At 31.7% G+C, this 17,141-nt stretch overlaps 2 protein-coding genes across 4 annotated transcripts; one reads left to right on the top strand and one right to left on the bottom strand.

Annotated features, from left to right (window-relative positions):
* The first annotated feature begins 528 nt into the window (after positions 1-528).
* On the top strand, positions 529-4,127 carry LOC139852995 (uncharacterized). Its single transcript, XM_071842350.1, has 8 exons — positions 529-747; positions 875-1,087; positions 1,173-1,231; positions 1,637-1,708; positions 2,308-2,407; positions 2,492-2,563; positions 2,647-2,754; positions 3,494-4,127. Exons 1-8 carry the CDS (start codon positions 529-531, stop codon positions 3,836-3,838), a joined length of 1,188 nt encoding a protein of 395 aa, XP_071698451.1. The 3' UTR covers positions 3,839-4,127.
* Positions 4,128-12,790: 8,663 nt separating this feature from the next.
* On the bottom strand, positions 12,791-16,305 carry LOC139853393 (uncharacterized). 3 transcript variants are annotated; one of them, XM_071842789.1, is made up of 6 exons: positions 16,178-16,305; positions 15,927-16,065; positions 14,167-14,416; positions 14,012-14,099; positions 13,243-13,309; positions 12,791-13,085 (listed from the first exon to the last, which is right to left on the bottom strand). In XM_071842789.1, exons 3-6 carry the CDS (start codon positions 14,273-14,275, stop codon positions 13,032-13,034), a joined length of 318 nt encoding a protein of 105 aa, XP_071698890.1. In that variant the 5' UTR covers positions 14,276-14,416; positions 15,927-16,065; positions 16,178-16,305; the 3' UTR covers positions 12,791-13,031. The 3 variants fall into 3 exon arrangements, with proteins under 3 accessions (XP_071698890.1, XP_071698888.1, XP_071698889.1); XM_071842787.1 differs by having other exon boundaries at positions 14,167-14,411; XM_071842788.1 differs by lacking the exons at positions 12,791-13,085; positions 13,243-13,309 and adding an exon at positions 13,323-13,891 and having other exon boundaries at positions 14,167-14,411.
* Between the last annotated feature and the right edge of the window lie 836 nt (positions 16,306-17,141).

Below are 17,141 nucleotides of genomic sequence, written 5' to 3'. Positions count from 1 at the left end.
GGATCTGTTTATATATTTGAAGATCTAGTTTTGGGTGGATGTATTTTGTGTAGATTTTGATTAAAGAGTAAATTTTTTTTATTTTTTTTTATAGTTTTGTGATTGATATATTATTTATTTGTTTATATTTAGTTTATTGAAGTGATTGGTTTTGCTATGAAGTTTGTCTTTAGTATTGCTAAATATTTGGGGGGAAATGAAGAAATGTAAATTAGGGTTTGGGATTCATTTGTAAGTATGTTTATTTATTGAATCTGATGCTACTGTTGTATCTATTGGATCAAGAAGTAAAGAATATATGAATTTGTAAGTATATATTGTTAGTTTCCACATAATATTTACATATAATGAAAGGCATTGCTTTACAGTATAATGTGTTTGGAACGATTCATTGGCGACATAAGTATCAATCCTAGTTAGAGTATTATGTAGCTACGGCGGACGTTGATGAAATAACGATTAATATATTAGAAAGATTTTTTCTTGTTGAGTTTAATTAGTGATACTAAAACTTTGAAATGTGTAGCTATGGTGGACGTTGACGAAATAATGGTTGTTTCTGGAAATGGGAGCGGTCATGATGCGGTTCGTGAAGAGTTTTCACATTACGACGAGGAAGATAATTCTACGGAAATCATAGCAAAAATTCCTAACTATAATAACGAAAGTAACGAAGGAAATGGGAATTTTAACGACTCTCTTGATGATGAACATGTTGAAGAAAACAAGGATCTTGATGGTTTTAAGGTATTAAGAAGGGTTTATTCGTTTTGTTATTCATAACAACTCTACTAGAATTGGACCCCATTTCTTGATGCTCAGCTATTTTTCTTGTTATTTATATTAAATTGGGTATATGATGTTTTACTGTCAGGAGCTTCAAGTGAAAGATACAGAGTTACCTGTTCAGTCCAAATGTGAAAATGTTACGGACAATAGTTTAGGTGTCAAAAACGATAATGATAACCAAATTGAAGGTACAGATGGGAAAAAAGCTACTTCTGTTAAACGGGGATCAGTCGCTAACGAGAAGAAGAGTGTTAAACCGAAACCCTCAACGGTTCAAGCTAAGGTTCCCCTTTCCAAGGTATAATCCTTTTTTCATAAACTGATCTCGAGTTTGTTCAAATGGTTAACGTTTTTTCATTAAGTTAAACCGTTTGCTTCTGCAGCCAGGAAAGGTGGATTCTGCAACGTCTACTGCAAATGTGGCGCGACCCGAAGGTGTCAAGTACGTTTTAGTTACTCCTATACTGTGCTACTAAGTTCTTTGTTCATGTATCTACGTCTTATTGAAAATGTGTTGAAATATTGAATGATCATTATTACATAATTGGTGGTAATAAAATGTCATGTTGTAAATACTTAAATTTTGATGTGCTTTTTTCAATTATTTTAATCATTGAAGAAAAAGGTTTTCATATATTATCATTATGCTGCAGAGCCAGATATTCGGTCAACTTCTAATTGATCATATAATCACAATAAGATTCTGCATCAAAATTAATTTTTCTAATAACTAAAAACTGAATATCAATTGTCAGTTTTAAACATGCACATCCATGCACCTTCTTAGCATTTGTTCACTGATTAAATAGGTTTTTTCAAGATTTGTGATATTATGTTCATAATACAGGGAGAAAATTAAAGTGAAATCAACGAAAATAGTTCATGGAAGTACAACCGACGGAAGAGCACATTCTTCTGAGTATCCGATTTGTCTAAGCTACACATTTATATATGTTTTTTTTTCTTACACTAACATTTCTGATGCATCTGGCATTTGTGATCTAGTTGAATTTTCTGATGTGTTTCAAAACTCGGAATTACTCAATGAGTACTCGGTTTTTGCAACTCCAAGTGTATTCAGCTGAGTATTCGGTCAAACTTGGTCAAAACTCGGGATTACTCGGAAAATTAGTCAAAAAAACACGGTCTAAGTTAAGGTCAAACTTGGTTAACATCCGAATACTCCTCGAGTTGCCGAGTACTCCCTAAAAAGTCTCGATCGAGTACTCCCCAAGTAGCGATTTTTACAACCATAATTCAGATTGATATGAGTTGTCACTAATGTATCACAATTTGGTTTCAATATGGTGGTGACAATTCCGAGCAAACTTATATTTATAAATCATATTTTAAAGTTAGCTCCTTCGGATTTATTATGTTGCGAATTACTTAATTTCTCTTTTATGTCACTTGTTTCTGAAAGATACATAGTCGTATCAAATTTGAATTTTAGTGTGTTTTACATTTAAAGTCAAAGTAAGATTGTTAAACTCCTTTTGTCCTTAATAACTTGAATAGAAGCTCCACAACAGGAGATGAGAAGCCACAAAGACTGGGCACACTGCCTGCCTATAGTTTTAGTTTTAGGTGTAACGAAAGAGCTGAAAAACGGAAAGAGGTGTGACTTGTTGACCTTTTGACTTTTGTGTCAAATAAGCATGTTTGACTCTCGGAAACTTGAAATGCTCTTTATTTTTGGCAGTTCTATTCTAAACTGGAGGAGAAGATCCATGCTAAAGAAGAGGAAAAAAGTACATTACAAGCAAAATCTAAGGTAAAGTTAATTTATGGCTACCTATTAAAGTGGTTGGCTATAAATTAAAGTTATGTTGTTGAAATTATTTTTGGTTGTGGTAGGAACATCAAGAGGCTGAGATTAAAATGTTACGAAAGAGCCTTATGTTCAAAGCAACACCTATGCCGACTTTTTATCGTGAAACTCCTCCTAAGACAGAGTTAAAGAAGGTATGTTTTTGTACAACTTACTAATTAGCAATCTCTATTTATCGTTACTCGACATAATATGACTTTAATTGTCAAACAAACTACCTCATATGAACTGATTTCTGGAGAATGATAGTTAATTAATAACTACATGAAAAACAACTCTGAGTACTATTAATAATACAAAAAGCATGGTTGCAAACGGTGGTTGCGGCGGTTTGGTGACTAGCCCTTCCTGTTTCGCTCAACCGTCTAATTAGTCGGTCAACGCTAAAAAGTCAGGTCAAAATCATGTCAAAGTTGGTAACGTCGGTCACAAGTCAGCTTTTTTGTCTGGCCTTGTTCTAGTGTAAACAAAAATCCCAAGCCCATTCAAAAATTAGTTGGGAAAACTCAACTTACGTACTATCTTTTAAATATGAATTAATAAATACACTATCAATGTAAAAAACATTATAAAAACCCTATATATTATTAAAATTAACACCACATCATCTTATTTGTAAATAATTTATTTTTAAAATATGTATGTTTGAAGTATTTATATTTAATATATTTATTTATAGAAGTCAACGTTGGTCAACGTCCGTCTCAACCCCATTTTGACCCAATTTCGACCGACTTGACCTTTCAAGGTGTTGACTGACTCGTCTCCGTTTCACACCTTTTTCAACCTTGACAAAAAATGTGTTCAAAACGTAAATGCCCTATGGGTATAGTTGTCCTTCTGGTTTAACACACGTGGTTGTTATTGATGTAGATTCCTACAACACGTGCCAAGTCACCGAAACTTGGACGGAAAAAGGATTCAGCTGAAATGGAAACAAGTAATGGAAACGGTTTTCGACCTGCTGCACGGTTAAGTTTGGATGAAAAGAAGTCGTCACTAACCAACAACAAGCCTACTGTTGCTAAAAGTATCACATCTGTTCCAACCAAGAAACCAGTAAGGAAATCTCTTCCTAGGTTACCTTCTGAAAAGACCAAATTGCCCTCCGACTCCAAAGATAGAAAAGAAGCCATTTCCCATGAAGTTACTATATCATCCAACGAAACAAATGGCCCGCAGGCAGATTTACTTGCTGTTGAGGAGAAAGCCAATTGAAATGACAAGAATGTGTCTTTTAATGAGTTGTTGTCGGTTCCAATTTCGCCCTTTAGAAGTAAGTATATAATGAGACGTTTTGGCCTTATTTGAGCGTTGGATGCTTAGTTTCTTGTTTCGATAATTGATTCCGGAACTATAATCATATGTGCTTTTAGTTTACTAATTAGTATCAAGAAACTTGTTAAAACTCATGTTCCCTTGAACTGAAATCGTTTAATTTACTGTCAGTTAAGACATCATTTGTAGTATATACTTTTCGAATCCTTGTGCTGCATTAACCACCCTTAATTAGTTACTGTTAAATGAGGTTATTTATCCTTTAGATCCTTGATGTCACTGTTCTTAGGTTTTCATGCTTGGTTTGTATTTGTATTATGTGGTGCCTTTCATGCAATTTGAATGTCTCAGCTGTGATTATAATTCATGTTTAACTTTTGGCATTAAAGTACAACTGTTCCTGATTTTTGGTTTAAGGATCATTTGTACCCTATCATATCCTTCACAGTTGAACCCGTCATACGTGATTGAATCTCTTCATTTACCACCCCTGTTCAAGTAAACCTTCAAAGAATTTAGATTAATTTGTATATATCTAGTTCAGCTTGGTTTGTCATTATATGATTATGTTACTTTGTTAAGCAATTGTTGTCTACAGTTCTATAAATATAGGTTATTGTAATCTCTTTAGTGTTATAAAATATCTAGATTGTGTTATAAAATATCTAGATTGGATGTTAATTTTATTATTATTATATTTCTTGCATAGTAATATTTTATATGGTAATCATTTAAGGTGCACCATTTCTCTTGAAATATCAATATCAATATTTCTTCTCTCCTTCTTCTCTCTTTTTCTCTCTTTGTTCTTATAACCATTAAAGGTAGTTATAAGCTTACTGAATTATAACACGTTATCAGCACGAAAAGCTTAGTGTAATTAAAAGATATCTCAAACGATCACGAATCACTAATCAAGGTATGAAATTATTAATAATTTTCAGACTCGAATATATCAAATTTTGGACTACTAACATTTATATTTATGTTATTTAAGTTATATATGGTCGGTTATACCACCTGAATTATATTTCTGTAATCTAACTTTTACTAACTTCACTAACATTTATATTTATGTTATTTAAGTTATATATGGTCGGTTATACCACCTGAATTATATTTCTGTAATCTAACTTTTACTAACTTCACTAACATTTATATTTATGTTATTTAAGTTATATATGGTCGGTTATACCACCTGAATTATATTTTCTGTAATCTAACTCTTATTAACTTCACTAACATTTATATTTATGTTAATAAGACCTCATGATTGTACGCAACACGTCATTTGACAACACGGTACTTTATGTACGCAACACGTCATTTGACAACACGGTACCATGGGTCGAGATTAATTCCGATCAATACGAATACGACGGGGTCTTTATATGTTATCTAACATTTATGATTACTTATGCAATTAATCATTATTTATTTCATGCATACTAATGTTTATTCTTAAATTTATAATTTTAAAAGTTAAAATAAAAAAAATAGTTTGTATTTTTATTAAAAGTAAATCTTAAAAGTTAAAATAAGAAAAAGTAGTTTGTACTTTTATTAAAAGTAAATCTTAAAAGTTAAAATACAAAAAGTAGTTTGTATTTTTATTAAAAGTAAATCTTAAAAGTTAAAATAAGAAAAAGTAGTTTGTATTTTTATTAAAAGTATATCTTAAAAGTTAAAGTAAAAAAAAAGGATGGTAAAATGGAATAGTTTTTTGTCAAAAATGAAGTATTGAAAATGAAGTGGTCTCCTTCTATAACTAAAAAAAATATATATACTTTTATCAAATGAATTTTTTTGTGGCCGACAATTTCAAACACGAGTCCGTGTTTAGTTTATCAAGAATATCTCTTGCTTTGGTGAAAGGTCACGATCACGATATCAGGTGTTGTGAAAGAATTAAAAAATTGGTCAAGTGGCCTTTTAAAAACTAGAAAAAAAAATTTAAACAAAAAGTTTTTTTTATATATTTATAATTTACGGGTAACGTAAAAAAAAGGAAGTTTTTTTTTAAAAAAAAAAAACAAAGAAAGTGTTTAAATGAGTTTTACAGAAAGGGGAAAAGCAAAGTAAAAAAAAAAAAACTTTTTTCCAAACAAAGGTAAATGAAAGTAGGACTTAATACAAGAAAAAAGTAAACATCTCCTAGACGTGATAAAATCTATCAATGATAAGTATTAGACTTGATGAGCTAAATGTGACAAAAATGTTTCAACATGTCTTATGTTAATTTTTTAAAATAAGTTATTATTATTCTGAGTTTAACACATATACATATGTTAATTAAAAACAACCTTTTTGTTCTTATGTAGTGTTGGGTTGCAATTTTGGTTGTATGTCATAATTCCATCCAGTAGAGTGACAATAGAAAACTTTTGATGATAATCAATAAAAAACTTTTTTCCAAACTTGTCAAATGTTTTGTTAAAAACGTGACCGTTGAAAAAAGGAGGTTGAATAATAAAACTTAAAAAACAAATTATTTTTTTAAGAGTGTGCATCAAAATGGCCCGTTTAATAATGGGGAGTAAAAATATAGTCAAATTGTTTCAACGAACAAGGGTTCAATTGGATGTCTCTTAAAAAAAATTCGCGGGTACGGGTGATGGATCCAATGGATCCGCATCCACGACCCGCGGGTGCTATCCCTAATTGTGACAAGTACAAATCAACTAAAAGTCTAAAAAATAAATGCTCTTATAGGGACCAAATGTTCACAATAATTGCCTAAGCTAGATATGAAACAAATAGTTCATAAAAAAAAAGGTCGTTGTGCGTTTTCGGGATGATAGCCGAAATACACTTACAAAAGTAGGTCAACCGTCAATTCTTTATGGCCATATCAACGTAGATCAATAAAATCATTTATGGTTTTGATAAAATATTAATTAAAAATTAATTGTTTTTTTGGTCTTGGATTCTCGGTAACAAAAGCAAAGGTTGTTTTTGGTTGCCACAACAAACAAGACAGAGGTTGTTGACTTTTGTTGTTAAACATGGCACAAGTGAACAATAACAATAGATTATTGTTTTTGAAAAGAATAATGATGCGTTAATTTTATTGTATAAAATAAAATTAAAGAAAATGGTTTTCATTGATGACTATGAACAAACGCAAACAAAGTGTTTGTGGTATTTGGTGATTAAAAAAAAAGTGCATCTAAAGCTTCTACTGAAAATAATATGCATCTAAAGCTTCTACTGAAAATTAATGTGCAAGGTACAACGTATAACTATATGGTCAAATTCATTTGAGCCTTCGGAGTCACAAGTATATGATGTATATATATATTACTCAATTAACAAAATAGTAAATCTAAATTAATTCATATGAATAGTAAAACGAAATTAATTAATTTACTATTCACATAAAAAAGCGCATATGATAAAAAGCGCATCGCATATGATAAGCGCATATGATAAAAAGCGAATATGATGAAAAGCACAACGCATATGATGAAAATCGCATATGATTAAAAGCGCATATGGTGAAAAACACAGCGCATATGATTAAAAGCGTATATGGTGAAAAGGATATATGATAAAAAAAATACATATGGTGATTTATAAAAAAAAAAAAAAAAAAAAAACACATATGGTGATTAATGGAAAGCACATATGGTGATTAATGAAAAGTATATTGTGAAAAAGAATCACAAATGTTTCTTGAAAGAATTCAAGGTAAGATATATGAACCAATTCATCCATCATGTGAACCATTTTGATATTTCATGGTTCTAATAGACGCATCTAGCGGATGGTCTCATATTTGTATGTTATCAAGCCGTAATATGGCATTTGCAAAGTTTCTTGCACAAATTATTAAATTGAGAACACATTATTCTGATTACACCATTAAAAGGATGAGACTTGATAATGCTGGTGAGTTAACATCTCAAGCATTTAATGATCATTATATATCTACAGGGATTGTTGTTGAACATCCAGTTGCTCATGTGCATACACAAAATTGGTTTAGCTGAATCAATAGATAAACGCTTACAGCTAATAACTAGACAATTGATAATGAGTACAAATCTCTCAATATTTATATGTGGACATGTAAATTTACATGCTGCGACATTAATTCGCATTATACCATGTGGAAGTCGTAAATATTTTCACTTAATACTTGATTTTGGCCAAGAGCCAAATATTTTCTACCTTAAAACATTGGTTGTGCAGTGTATGTTCCAATTGTATCACCACAACATAATAAAATGGTTCTTCAAAGAAAGATGATAATATATTTTGGATATAAAACATCTTCAATCATAAGATATATTGAACCCATGATGGGTGATGTTTTTACAGCACGTTTTGCTGATTGTCATTTTAATAAAACATTGTTCCCTAGATTAGGGGGAGAAATAAAAATAAAAAATAAAATGATGCTTCATGATGTGAACATCAATTAAGGTATATTGAACTCGCACAAAAGAATGTGAAACGAAAGTTCAAAAATAATGCATATGCAAGAACTTGCAAATTAATTACTTTATGCATTTACAGATATAAAAAAAGTGACTAAATCATATATACCAGCGATAAATGCTCCAGCTCGAACTGAAATTCCAAAAGCTGGCAATAATGTCACTGTTGAGTCTTTGCCACGCATCAAACGTGGAAGATCAATTGGTTCCGAAGATAAAAATCCTCGAAAAAGAAAATCAGCTGATAATGAGGTAAGAGAAAGTGTTCAAGAAGAACCATAAATCAATATTCCTTCTGCAGAGGATATTGATAAATGTAAATACTAAAATTGCGATAAATTATGCAATATTATGGAACCGAAATGAAACTAAAATCTCTATGAGATATTTTCATATAATGTTACAATGACATCATGAATAAAGATGATGATCTGGAACTAAAATCTGTCATTGAATATACAAAATGGACATGATTGAGCTCAATGGAAAGGAGCAATAAGAGCTGAATTAGAATCGCTCGATAAAAGAAAAGTTTTTGGATCAATCGTTATCACTTTTAAAGATGTGAAACGTATGGGATACAAATGAATTTTTATCCGAAAAGAAATGTGCAAATGAAGTTACAAGGCAAAACTAGACTTGTAACTCAATATTTCCCACAAAGACCAGAAATGAATTAGGAGGAAAAATTATCCTCCTGTAATGGATACAATTACTTATTAGATACTTAATCAACCTGGTAGTTATTTAAATGCATCTCATGAATGTTGTTACTACTTATCTGTATGGATCACTTAATAGTGATATATATGAATATACCTAAAGGGTTAAGGTATCATAAGCATCTAATGTAAAACCCAAGGGAATATATTCCATTAAATCACAAAGATTTCTAAGTGGGTTTATACAAACGGGACGTATGTGGTATAACCGATTAAATGACTACTTGATAAAAAAGGGTATAAATATAAACTTATTTTGCACGTATGTTTTATAAAAACAATGTTCGGATATGAGATCGTAGTTGTTTATGTCAATGTTCTTAACATCATATGAACAAATAAAGAGATCTATGAAATCATTCAACTTCTAAAGAATTATTTTGAAATGAAAGATCTTGAAAAAACCAAGTATTACCTTGGATTGCAAATTGAGCATATGCCTAATGGTTTACTTGTACATCAAACAACTTATACCGAAAAGATTTTAAAACATTTTTTTAAAGACAAACTCATTGTTGTTAGATCACTCAATATTGACACTGATCTATTTCATCCCTGCGAAGATCATGAAAATTTTAACAGATCGGAAGTTCTATATTTTAGTGCAATTGAGGTTCTTATGTATCTTATAGATTATACAAGATCTGACATTTCTTTTGCAGTTAATTTGTTGACAAGGTTCAGCTCAGCCCCTACCAAAAGACATTGGAATGGGATCAAACAAATAGTTTGATACCTTCGGGGAACTACTGATTTATAATTATTTTATTCTAACAACTCGAAACAAGATTTGTTTGGTTATACAGATGCAGATTATTTATCCGATCTACATAAAGCTAAATCTCAAACTGGATATGTATTCCTAAATGGAGGCACCGCAATATCATGACGTTCTCAAAACAAACACTTGTTGCAACATCATCAAATCATGCCGAAGTGATTGCATTACATGAAGCTACTCGGGAATGATTTTAGTTAAGATCAATGATACAAATCATTATTGATTCTTGTGGACTAGAACGCTATAAAAGCGTAACAACTATCTATGAAGATAATACAGCTTACATAATACAAATGAAAGAAGAGTATCAAAAATGACAGAACAAAACATAAATGCTGACGAGGCGCTAAAGCTATAAACGGTCTTAACGGTCATAAGTTTGATGGAAAAGAATGGTATATTGGTAAGGCTCAGAAAAAGACTGAAAGGGAATAGGAACTGAAACAACGGTTTGAACAAACCATGAAGGAGACTGTAGACAAATCACGAGGGCCAAACTTGTACATAAAAGATTTAGATGATACAGTTTCAGATGAAAACCTCAGATTTTTCTCATATACTCAAGATATCGTAAAAGACAACCAGATTAAAATGAGATACGTTCAATCAACAACTCTGCTGATCTTTATACCAAAGCACTGCCAACTGCTATTTTCAGAACACACGTTCATAATATTGGCATGAGACATGTTCAGAAGATGTAACAACTCAGGCGTTGCCTATTTGAGGGGGAGTCAACTCTATGCTGCACTCTTTTTCCCTTAGCTAAAGTTTTATCCCAATGGGTTTTCTTTAGCAAGGTTTTTTAACGAGGCAGTAATAGTTATTCTCTAATAAAATTGTCATCCAAGGGGGAGTGTTATAAAATATCTAGATTGTGTTATAAAATATCTAGATTGGATGTTAATTTTATTATTATTATATTTCTTGCATAGTAATATTTTATACTATAAATAGACATGTATGGTAACCATTTAAGGTGCACCATTTCTCTTGAAATATCAATATCAATATTTCTTCTCTCCTTCTTCTCTCTTTTTCTCTCTTTGTTCTTATAACCATTAAAGGTAGTTATAAGCCTACTGAATTATAACATTTAGCAATTTAATTCAAACAATAATACTTTCTTTCATTATTTACAATAAAACAATTCTTGATATTCGGTGAAAGTGAAGTATGGTGTGCAATAAAAGATTGTGGGAGATCAAAAGTTCCGGAGCCTGATGGTTTTAACTTCAACTTCTATGAAAAGTTTTGGTGGCTAATAAACGATGAATTAATGAAAACTATTGACCGGTTCTAGAGGTCGGGCGTAATACCTAAAGGGTGCAATGCATCCTTTGTTACATTAATCCGAAGAAATACCCATGTTGCTTAAGTGACATTCGGCCAAAAGCTTAATAGGTAGCTAATATAAAATACTAGCAAAAATTAATCTAATCGGCTTCGAAGATTAATCCCTCATATAATTAATGTTGAGCAAAGTGCATTTAAAAAGGTGAGGTACATACTAGATGGAACTCTAATTGCGAATGAGACGTTAAACTTCCTAAAGAATCATCGGCAATAAGAGCATCCTATTCAATTAGATTTTGAGAAAGCATTTGATTGTCTTCATCGGAAATTCCTGTTGGAAGTTATGAAGAGCATGGGGTTTGGTGAAAATGGATATAATGTATTCTAACTTGTTTGAAATCGGCTACTGTATCCATTCTAGTTGATGGATCACCTACTCCGGAATTTTCAAGGAGAAGGGGTAAGGCAAGGAGATACCTTAGCTCCATTCCTATTCATCATTGCTGAGTCTGGTCTAAACATCCTAACTACATCCGCTATCGGAAGGGGTCTCTTCAAAGGTGTTGAGGTGGGGTCTGGTAAATTTCCAATTTTCCACCTTCAATACGCGAATCACTATATTCTTCGGGGAATAAAATAAGAGCAATATTTGCAATCTTATGAAAATTCTTAAATGCTTTGAGTTGTCTTTGGACTCAAAGTTAATTATCATAAAAGTCTTTTGTTTGGTGTTGTTATCATTAAGGAGGAAATGGAAGGTATGCCTCGTCGGGTAGGTTGTAATATTGTCTCCTTCCCATTCACTTATCTTTGTTTACATGTTGGCTCTAGCATGAAAAAGTTGAAAGCTCGAATGCCGGTAGTTGATAAATTTCACAATAGACTCTTGGATTAGAAAGCTAGACCGCTATCATTTGGGGGACGTGTAACTCTGGTGAAATTGGTTCTCAATAGTCTTCCGTTGTATTAGTTCTCCCTCTTTAGTGTTACGCCATGTGTGAATAAAAAACTTGAGTGTTTGAGACACAATCTCCTTTGGGGGGGATAGGGATGGGGGTGGGGGGAATGGTTCGGGAAACAAAATTGCTTGGGTCAAATGTGATATTGTCACTAAACCATATGAATAGGGTGGTCTAAACCTTGGTTCCTTAAATATCAAAAATTTAGTTTAGGTCGGGAAGGCTGGGTGGAGGTTTAAAACCGAACTCAGTGTTTTGTGGACCAAAGTTATTAAAAGTATTTACGGGCCTCGGGGTGGGCTATCTTTCGTTGATTCTAAGTGGCCAAATAATCCTAGGGGTATTTGACATTCTATTCTCTGTGCTCGTTATGAAATTGATGCACTGGGAGTTCAGTTTACAACCTCATTCACAAAGCAAATAGGCGATGGGGTGGACATTAAATTTTGGGATGAACCATGATTGATCGCAAATAGCTTGAAGGTAAAATTCAAAAGGCTGCACAGATTAGATGCTGATCGCAACCAACGAGTTTCTGTTTTGAATGGAAGATGTTGTGGTAATTGGCATTCGAAACCATCTTGTCCCTAAAAAGGTTGAAGTCTTCGATTGGCGCATAAGGTATGGTAGAATCCCAGTCTGGTTAACCCCCAAGAGAGCTAGAATGAAACCACCATTCTTACTTATAAAACTCGAGCATTATAATTAAGAAAATTTCAAGTGATTTACAGTTAGAATTATAGACATGAATTCCCATACTTAATCAAAACGCCAATACAATTTGTTCTACTACACTTTTATGCTCACCCTTAAAACATCAATATAAAGAAAACAGATTGTGTTGTGTTTTAACTGTGCCCCAATCCAAACATACATAACATTTCATGTTTATATGAACCTAAGGATAGCAGCAGATCTTACGCTTGCAGCAACTCAGTCATACAATCCCTCTTGCTCCCAGATATCAACAAGAAAATTTACCATCTCCTGAAAGAATAATGTTCGCGGGGGTTTATCAAGGTGTTCTTTATTTATTTATTTATTTTTTTATGTTTTGAAATTTGATGCAATATCGAATTTGGAAAGTATGACATCAAACTCAAAATTTAGAAATCTCGATGGAGTGGGAAAATGAGAGACTTACAGGTAGAGGGATGGGCCGGGAAAAAGGCTTGTTCGACCCAAGCAAATTATCATACGTTGCATTCCAACTACATAAAAAAAAAACAGCCAGATGTTTTACTTTAACTGTTAGTACTATACATGTAATTTAGATACTCAAAAACACAAATTTATAGCAATGAGAAAACCAAGGTCAAATGTCATAAACTTTCGCTAACCAAAACATCCTTAACATCAGAAAAACAGTGACATTTTTGCTAAGAACTAAGTTAAGTTCTTTATATTAAATACCCGTAATACGTGTTTCTAACCTGTAACTGACATAGTTATATAATATGATCGTTTTGTCCCTTATTTGAGCAGAGAAAGTTCAAGATCATAACTTGAACACACAAACAAGAAAGACTACATAAATTTGAAGTATTTCAAAAAGATACGTATAGTAACATATCTAATGATACGGTGATAAAAAAGCTGCTTTAGGATTGAATGTGTTCTATAAAATCCTACATGAACACGCATAGTACCAAGAAAATAACAAGCAACGTTCTACTTAACTTCTAAAATCGTGACTAGGGTCTGTTTACTTTCCACTTAATGGTCTGTTTCTGAACATCTCTCAAGTAAAATTGTTGTTTCTTTGTCACTTAATCTGAATATTGTTCTGTTTCCTGGAGATATAAAATCAGACAACGCTCCAGAATAAGAGGCAAATGGAAACAGAGGCAAATTCAGGATAAAAGTAGACAGCCCCAAAAAAAATGAAACTTGACAAATTACTTATTACAAACCTTATGACGGGTTGTCGAGATTTTTTATTGTTGTCAGGTGCCTTATCACCAACCCATTGTTGCCTTGTTTGGTTCCAAAGAAGGAAACCTAAAAGCACATGAAATTAGTACTGATTTTACCAGGTTAATTATAAATAAAATACTATAAAACATACCGCGATTTACAAATTCGGAAGGATTGGTGCCAGAACTAGAATGAGCATCTGCTGGTGCATTACTAGTTGATGAGGCGCTTATCTGAGATTGAGGTACACTTATGTCCATATCATATGTGCTGCTACTCCAAAAATCTTCTAATATACTATGTTTATTACTATTGTTTTGACCTTTTCCAAGACTTCCTGTTTGCTTAGTATCCGTTGTTACAAGTGGGCTCTTAGTACAACATCCAAGACACCCTCTGTTCTGTTGCAAATAAGGTTTACAACCATAAATATGATTAGAACAAATCAAACTTCATAGTATGCAAATCATCTATCATGCTGTCACATGCCTTAACACATTATACATAACATAAGAGATAAAATACTATTGGCTGTTCTATACAGTTGAGAGTTGCAACGTTTTCTCAGCCTTAAACACATTATATATATATATATATATATATATATATATATATATATATATATATGCAGTGGCGATTCTAGGATTATAATTCAATGGGATCCCCAATTTTTTTCAGTACTAATTACATTAGAATGCTATTTTACTGATAGTTTACCTTCAAAAAGATTACAAATTCAAAAAATATAAGGCGTCGACATCGAGTAGTATAATTTAGTGTGTGCTTATACAATTTAAAGGAAAAACTATAGATCTGAAAAATATATGGGGTCATACATTTAAATTTAGTGGTGTCCTATACAATTTAAACGGAATTTTCTACTAAATTTTTTTAAACTAGCGGTGTCCCGTGACCCCACGGGTCTCTACTTAGATTCACCTCTGTATACACGAGAGATAATATACTATTCTATACAGTTAAGAGTTGCAACGTTTTCTCAACGCATAGAATCAACATCAACAAGTATAAATCAGTGCTTCCATAAACTCCAGCAATCATCTGACCTAAACACTGGACATAACGATCACTTTCTCAATTCCAAATTTAATTGCAGTTTCAGATAAGTAAAATGTCCATTTTACCCAAACAAAGCACAAGACAAATGATGCGCCTAAAACGCATGCTTAGAGATGCGCATGGCCTGATTGGTAGATTTAAGCTCAATGCAATATCGAAATACACATGTTCAAGAGACGTCTCCTATGCATATGCATATCTAAGGCCAAGAAGGTAGATTTAAACTTTCTTATAATTTTTCGAGAAAAAACAAAAAAGAAATCACCTGTAAACTAAACTACAGATTGGGAACTGATTCTTATACTAGTTCTTATGAATCTCAAGTTGTATTCTTAATGATTAAAACCATTGTGGCTGAATATGGACCAATACTTTCATAGATGGTTTATATGTTTATGAGTTTATCGATTCACAAAATCTTATAAAGTCTAGCACTACCAAAAGTCAAACTTTATAATTTGAACCACTTCACAAATACTAAAACTGCAAATAAAAAAACTAATTGGCTTTCCTTTTAGGGGAAGAACTATCTAAATCTAAATCTAAATCCAAATCTAAATAGTATATTATATAGATATATCACAATTTGTTACTATTAAATCTAATAAATAGTACTGTATATATTTTTAGACATTGAACTTAGCATCGTAACCTAATCCACACACACACTACAAAGTAAAACAATAATGAACAATAAAACTTTTGCAGCAACTATTGGCAAACAACATCAGTCCGTTTAAATAATAAGCAATAATAAATATTAATTAATATTTCAATTTATAAATAAGATGGAATCAAAATAAAAATAACAAGAGGAAAGAGAGGAAGACTGACCCCATGAATTCAAATATTTTGCAGATGCAATTGGAAATTGATCTAAGAATTTGCATCTAAATATCACGTTAACGCAGATTCAACAAACGTTAATCGCTCGCTTGTTTGATCGAATCAAATAACGGCTTTACACAGTGACCTGAAAATGAAATTGAAAATTTAATCGCACAATTAGATGCAAAATTGTGTTAATTATAACATATATTTACACAAATTATAGATAGGAACAACAAAGGATCTGTAAAAATTACCGAAGAACATGATAGACAAGTAAGTAGTTGAGTGGTTGATTTGATCAAAGTGAGAGTATTATTCTCTTTGATTGCCAACACCCACTCAAAAGTTTTGGAACAATTTTGGATTTTTATATTTATATTTTGTTTTTTACTTTACAGATCAGTACCAGCACTTGGTTTTACTTAACTTGAAAGTTATTAGTTGTACATTTCAGTCCTCGTACTCTAGAAAAACTCTCTCTTTTACCCCTTAACTTTAGGATACAAAATATTTTTGAAAATTATAAATTCAATTGAATTAATTGTAAAGTACAAATATTTTTCTAAATTAATTTTACTTATTTAGATTTGATATCAACAAGTGTAGCAGTGGAGATGGAGATCGTTGCAAATCGTGAAGACCGACTACAATCTCCACAGAAAATATTGCAAAAACCTTAGATAAATGAATAGTAGAAGAGTGTTCCAGATGTTAAAAGGTATACCAAGAGTGTAAAAAGACGAAATGCCCTTTAACCATTAAAATAATCGCGTGAACAGTAAACGCTTGGAATCTAATGATATATTTATAATATATTTATTCATGATAATCTTGCATAATAAATAATTAAATTTCCTAAATGCTTTAGTCACTAAATTTTTATAAAAAGACATCCATAAAATAATTTGAACCAATAGTATAAGAGAGCGAGGCATGAAAAATAAATAACTTGAATTTTGATTGATCCATTTTAGTAACTATCAAAATTTGTGAGCTTATTTTATAAAATCCTCATGACTATATAGTATACTTAAACGTAGCTCTAAGGACGTCATAAAAGAAAATGGCGTAAATGGTAGAGTGGTTGAGTTAGTAATTACGGAGTAATGTACAGTAGTGTATTACTAACTCAACAAAAGGATTTTTTCCAGATAACCTTTAAAATTGCAGTTAATTTATATTTACGTGTTGTAAACAACACTTATATATTTAAGTTAA

Source organism: Rutidosis leptorrhynchoides, chromosome 6 (assembly GCF_046630445.1).
Source record: "Rutidosis leptorrhynchoides isolate AG116_Rl617_1_P2 chromosome 6, CSIRO_AGI_Rlap_v1, whole genome shotgun sequence".
Classification (NCBI taxonomy): Eukaryota; Viridiplantae; Streptophyta; class Magnoliopsida; order Asterales; family Asteraceae; genus Rutidosis; species Rutidosis leptorrhynchoides.
This window is presented reverse-complemented; position numbering and strand designations above follow the sequence as displayed.

Bases quoted from the DNA above. Each gene is read 5' to 3' on its own strand.
- LOC139852995 (XM_071842350.1), top strand. From the start codon at position 529: ATGGTGGACGTTGACGAAATAATGGTTGTTTCTGGAAATGGGAGCGGT. The intron at 2,564-2,646 runs GTAAAGTTAATT...TGGTTGTGGTAG, and splicing joins CATTACAAGCAAAATCTAAG to GAACATCAAGAGGCTGAGAT. The intron at 2,755-3,493 runs GTATGTTTTTGT...TTATTGATGTAG, and splicing joins CTAAGACAGAGTTAAAGAAG to ATTCCTACAACACGTGCCAA.
- LOC139853393 (XM_071842787.1), bottom strand. From the start codon at position 15,982: ATGCAAATTCTTAGATCAATTTCCAATTGCATCTGCAAAATATTTGAA. The intron at 14,412-15,926 runs GTCAGTCTTCCT...GCAACAGAACAG, and splicing joins AAAATATTTGAATTCATGGG to AGGGTGTCTTGGATGTTGTA. The intron at 14,100-14,166 runs GTATGTTTTATA...ATGTGCTTTTAG, and splicing joins TTCCGAATTTGTAAATCGCG to GTTTCCTTCTTTGGAACCAA.